The sequence below is a fragment of the Eubalaena glacialis genome, chromosome 3 (assembly GCF_028564815.1).
Source record: "Eubalaena glacialis isolate mEubGla1 chromosome 3, mEubGla1.1.hap2.+ XY, whole genome shotgun sequence".
Lineage (NCBI taxonomy): Eukaryota > Metazoa > Chordata > Mammalia > Artiodactyla > Balaenidae > Eubalaena > Eubalaena glacialis.
Genome location: NC_083718.1, coordinates 174196069 through 174202068, shown reverse-complemented (window position 1 = coordinate 174202068; position 6000 = coordinate 174196069). Strand labels below are relative to the sequence as shown.

The 6000-nt window shown below is 56.5% G+C and overlaps 1 protein-coding gene across 1 annotated transcript in view; it reads left to right on the top strand.

Annotated features, from left to right (window-relative positions):
• Window positions 1–802: 802 nt before the first annotated feature.
• ZDHHC18 (zinc finger DHHC-type palmitoyltransferase 18) overlaps window positions 803–6000 on the top strand; it is a 23536-nt gene continuing 18338 nt past the window's right edge. The window contains exons 1-2 of the mRNA XM_061184684.1: window positions 803–1218; window positions 5435–5595. Coding sequence (XP_061040667.1) covers window positions 878–1218; window positions 5435–5595 — 502 coding nt within the window. The 5' untranslated portion in view covers window positions 803–877. The remainder of the gene's footprint in view (window positions 1219–5434; window positions 5596–6000) is intronic.

Here is a 6000-nt window from a genome sequence, read left to right as displayed (position 1 = left end):
TGTGCCACAACTACTGAGCCGGCGCGCCTAGAGCCCGTGCTCCCCAACAAGAGAAGCCACCGCAATGAGAAGCCCGCGCACTGCAACAAAGAGTAGCCCCCGCTCGCTGCAACTAGAAAAAGCCCACGCGCAGCAAAGACCCAACACAGCCAAAAATAAATCAATAAAATAAATTAAAAAACAAACAAACAAACAAAAAACCACTGGGGCCCTGTGGCATCAACCTTGCATTAGGTGATAGGAAGCTTGGGTCTGGGTCCAGGTCACAGAGCTGGGTGAGGGAGGACAGAGGATGTGCCACACATACCACTTGGGCACTTTGAACTTCAAGACAGTAATTAACAGGCCCCTGGCTTTCAAAGCAGATTGTGTCCCCATCCCCACCCCTGCTGGCCCCCCAAAATGCCTGTCCAGTAGGTCATCAGAGATGGGTGAAGCCTGGCCCTGGAAATACAGATTGCCAGAAGTAGATCACGAAGTCCACCTCTCCAATCTCGGCGCTCGGCACGGCGCCCGGAATACAGCGGACGCCCAACAAATGGTTTGATTGCAAAAGAACAGAAAGAGTCCTGGAGCGCGCCTCTGCTGCCCCGTCATTGTGCAGCAGGGATCGGGGCGGCAGGGGATTGGTCGGGGCCCTGCAGCGGGTCAGGACCGGGCCGCGGGGCCCGAGCGCCATCCCAGGCCCAGGCGGAGGGGGCGCTGCGGCGGGAGGCCGCGCGGGGCGGGGCGGGGCGGCGATGGGGACGCCCCCTGCGAGCGAGCGCCGCGCGCCGCCGCCGCCGCCGCCGCCGCTAGCAGCTCCTCCGCTCCGCCCCGGTCCTGGTGCGGCCCGGCAGGCCCGCGGGGTGCAGAGCCGAGGTCCGCGGCCGACCGCATGAAGGACTGCGAATACCAGCAGATCAGCCCCGGGGCCGCCCCGCCACCCGCCTCCCCCGGGGCGCGCCGCCCCGGCCCCGCCGCGCCCCCCGGCCCGGGCCCCGGGCCCCCGCCGCCCGCCGCCGCGCCGCGCTGGAGCAGCAGCGGCAGCGGCAGCGGCAGCGGCAGCGGCAGCGGCAGCGGGAGCATCGGCCGCCGCCCGCGGCGCAAGTGGGAGGTGTTCCCGGGCCGCAACCGCTTCTACTGCGGCGGCCGCCTTATGCTATCCGGCCACGGCGGCGTCTTCGCCCTCACGCTGCTGCTCATCCTCACCACCACCGTCCTCTTCTTCGTCTTCGAGTGAGTTCGGCGGCGTCCCCGCCCCCTGAGGCGCCCCATCCCTTCCGATCTCCTTTGCCGCCTGCCGCTCACCCCACCTTCCCCAGCCCTTGATGGACACTCCAGCCCCTCTGGTCCCCTGCTGGGCACCCCGGCCTCTCCCACCTCCTGGGCCCTCCACCCTTCCCAGCACCTGCCAGGCACCCTCCCTTCCCAGCTTCTCCCTGGCCTCCTGGTGCCTCTCAGAATCTGCCCTCAGGCCTCTCCAGTCTCCTTGCTTATCTCTCACCTGTCCTTTCTGGTCCCCTCCCAGACTCGCCATCCTTCCGTGACAATTTGGATCACCATCTAAGCTGGTCTCCTCCATCCCTGCCAGCCACCCCATCCCTTCTGGCCCCTCCCTAGCACCCCCATCCTTCCCTGGCACCCTGCCTTTGCCAACCTCTGCCAGGATCACTGCCCTCCCATGTCCCTCCAAGACCCCTATCCTCTCTGCCCTCTCAGAATCTGCCCCAGGCCTCCCCAGCTACTTGGATAGATCCCCTCTCCTCACCTATCCCCTGGACCATCTCTTGTTCCCAGCTTTTTTCTGACCCCTTGAGGCATCTTTTCTTTATATCCTTTCGAGACAACTTCTGAATTTCTTCCTTGTCCTTTGGCTATATACCACCTCAGATTTCCCAGCCATCTTTCCTGTTCCCTCCAGGGTCCCTCTAGGGTCCCCTAGTCATCTCTCTACTCTCAGACCCTCCCCCCTTGCTTACCCTTCAGTCGTTCTCACCCTAGGCCCTCAAATATCTTTGGGCCTCTCATACCTCCCCTTTTCTCTCCAACACCTTCCTTAGTTTCTCCAGAGCTTCCTGTCCTTCCCTCCTCCTCCTCTGGCCCCCCCAGACATCTCCCAGGCCCCTGCCCCTCACCTCCTGACCTCCTGGCTTGCTTTCCCTTCCCAACACTCCAGAGTACCTTCTGGCCTGTTCCACGGTAGGAACAGTTGCAGTGCCTTGTTATTTTTCAAAAGAGGATTTTCCTGTGACAGGTCATGTTTGCCCCCATGGCTTTTTGACCTCTTCATATCCCCAGTGACTCAGGATTGGCCCACACAGTATTCTCCATTTCATGGATGGAGGAAGGGATGCCTGTCACTTTACCAGGGTCACATATTTGTATCAGAAGTTTTCCACTCTACCATTGATCTCTAGCTTGAGCCACCTGCTTCCTGATTCCTTTCACACACACTCACACATACACACAAATGCACACCTACCCATGCTGCATGAGCCCCACCTTTCTCCTGGTTCTACCCATCCTTTGTGGTCTTACTCAGTTTTACAGGTGGTTAAGAACTCCATCTCTGCAGCCAACAGAGCTGGTTCAAATCTCAGCTCCACATGCACCAAGTGTGTGACTTCAGGGCAGCCACTCCACTACTCAGAACCCCAGTTTCCTCATCTATAAAATGGGGTGTATAATAGTACCCCCTCCTCAGGTTGTCACGAGGGTGGCAGGAATTCATGCACATAAGCTTTTAGCTGGTAATAAGCATTTAAAGCTGGCTGCTGCTGTTACTTGTCATCACCAAAAAACCCTTCCCAAGGGCCATGATAAGGCTTCCACCAAGACACTGGCCCCCAGTTACCCTTTCCAGCTGCCAGATCATGTATCTGCAACCTTGGGTTTCCCCTTGAAGCAAGGTGAGGACTTCCTACCAATTAGCTTCTCCCTTTCACCCTTTCCTTTCTGACTCAGGGTGGATAAAAAGTTCCCGAATAATTAACAAGCAGAAACTCTGGGGATCCCCCAGCCTCCAGCATGGCCCTTGGGCTGAGTTTCAGATACACCCCGCTGTGCCGGCCCATGTGGGTGTTTTGGAAGTGACTTTTCCAGCATCCCTCAGGCTCCACCAGGTCCTCCCAGCCAGGGATGCAGCTGAGGCAGGAGGAAGTGGTGCTTGCCAGGGCTGGCCCCTGTGACCCTGCAGTGTGGGATTTGGTCAATTCAGAAACAGGACTTCCTCTGGGCTGAGGGGATATCTTCATTGGTGACAGATTTGTCCCCAGAGAGGGAGGAAGCGAGGACTTCTGGGTTCCAGGAGAGCTTGTGAATCATCCCGTCTTTGTTGCTGCGCTCCTCCTCACTTGGGCCGGTGGTGTTGGCAGGAGGGTTTGGGTTTGGGCTGAGAGCTCGCCTGGGCCTGGACTGGGGTGGAACCTCAGTAGGGACCTGGTGTATGGGAACGCTGTTGGTGAGGGCCTGGAGGGCGAGAGGTGCTCGCACTCTCCCAAGGCTCTGGGGAAGGGTAAACATGGCTCTAGGGCCTTTCTTGCTGTGAATGATTTTCTCTACTGTTTGATTTGGTGCATTATTGCACAGGCCTCCCAGCTTCTGCCCTGCTTCCCATCCCCACACAGCAGCCAGAGTGCCCCCTTTAATTCCAAGTCAGATCTGAATATTCCCTGAATATTCCCTGCCTCTCTGGATAAGAGCCAGAGCCCTCGTGGTGGCTTCCTCTCTGTCCCCATCTCCTCCCACTGTCCCCTGTGCATTCCCTCCCAGACACATTGGCCTCCTTGCACACTCCGACCTCAGGGCCTTTGCATGGTTTGGAATATTCTTCCTTTAGATAGCTTCCTGGCCCACTCCCTCACTTTCTCCTGTCCTTCCCTGACCATCCCTGTAATATAGGAAACTGGCCCCCTCCCTCCTGTCCCATCTGCCCTTATTCTCCAAAACACTTGCCGCTATCTGACATACTACACTTACGCTTCTTATTAGCTTCTTGCCTGTCTCTCTCCATGAGAACAGGTATTTATTCTCACTGTTGTATTCACAGTGCCTAGAACAGGGCCTGGTATGTAGTAGGCACTCAATACAGTAAATACATTGCAATACAATATAGCAAATACGTTTATTTGTGGAATGAAATGGACAGAGCATTTGCTGGGGGCCTGGAGACCCCAATCCTGCCATTGCTTGGCTGGGTGACCTTGGATCTGGCTGTGGGCTTTGGAGTCCCCATCTGTAAAACCAGGGGCCAGGACTTGGTGTTTCTGAGGGCTCTGCAAGTCTTCTCCATCTCCCAAGAAGTCTGGTTGTACATGAACTGGTTGAATTGTCATGTGGGTGACACAGAGGGCGCAGCACTGTTTGAGGCTCAGACCTGGGGACCACTGAGGTGTTTGGAGCAGAACGTGGCCCACTTGGAGCCCTTGGTTTCGGCAGTCTCTGCTCCTCAAGGGCAGGGCCTCTCTGGAGGCCAGAGCCTCCAACAATGGAGGCTCCGGAAACAGCGTGTAGATGCCCACAGGTTTGCTCCTCCGACTGTGCCAGCTCCTGGGACGTTGGCTGATTCAGGCCTCCCAGCGGTCAGTCATCCCCAAATAGCAGTTCCTCACCCCGTCAGGTGCCACTCTGGCTCTGGGAGGGAAGGCCACATAGGATGGTGGTTAATAGTATGGGCGGGCCTTAACGTCAGACCCGTGCACAGGCTGTTGGAGCCCACTAGGGTCAGGGGACCCGATAGAACTGCCTCCGGATGCCAGCCCTCGGGTGACAGTGGCAATAGCTGGACCACGCTCTTCCCCCTACACCCTTTACCTGGCTGACCCTACTCATTCAGGTTCTAGCTTAGGAAGTCTCTCCTTCATCCAGTCTTTCCTAACTGTTCTACTATTTTCCCCTTCCCCATTATAACATGCCAAGCCCTGTGTGGCAATTCTCTGTTTACATGTCTGTTTTCCTCACTGGGCCATAAGCCTCATTGAGGGAGCAGGGAGACTCCTGTCTTACTCACTGCCGTTATCCCTGCTGCTTGTTGAAGTCATTGCCTTTAACACAGAGAAGACCTCAGTAAATATTTGTGGAGTGACCGAATAAATGAATGAACACTGTCTTGGATGATTCATCTCAAGTGACAATCCAGTTCATTGGTAGTGGCTGCCTGAAGCTCTGTGTTTAGAAGGATTCTGAGGCTGCAGCCAAGTGCAGGGGTTGAGTGCTGGGATCTGTTGATCACATCTGCCAGGGGCTCAGGGAGAAAGTACAAGGATCAATTAGTGATGTCTGCTCTAGGCACGGACGGGTGCGGGGCTGCACTCATCCAGGGACCATACATCTGCCTCTATTCAGGACCGTGGTGGTGTTTGATGGGATGACAGCGCCTACCTGGTGCTGTAGCCCTGAGCCCCAGGCAGCCCTTGGAGTGTCTGCTCATCTCTCTCTCCCTCTCTTTTTCTAGCTGTCCCTTTTTGGCCCGCCAGCTGACCCTCGCCATCCCCATCATTGCTGCCATCCTGTTTTTCTTCGTCATGAGCTGCCTGCTGCAGACAAGTTTCACCGACCCCGGAATCCTGCCCCGGGCCACCGTCTGTGAGGCTGCGGCCCTGGAGAAACAGATCGGTGAGGCTCCTACTCCAGCCGTGGCTGTGTCTCCCAGCTCCGCATTTCTTGATTTGAGAGGAGGCCTGATTTTCTCTTCCCACACTGTGCTAGGCACTGGGGGTACCGTGGTGAGCAGGGCAAGCTGGAGCCGATGCTAGAGTGGAGGAAGCAGAGGATAAGCACATGAGCAAATAAGCAAGAAATGCTACCACGTGAGGGCTGGTGTTGACAGCCACACGGTACTGAGTGCTCATTGGAGCCCAGGCACTGTGTTCACCTCTTTATATGCATGATCATATTTAATCCCCCAGTAATCCTGTGAGACAGGTACTGTGGTTATTCTCCTTTTACTGATTAATTAAATTGAGTCTCAAAGAGGTTAAGTAAATGGTCGAAGGTCACACAGTCAGTGGAAGAGCGCGG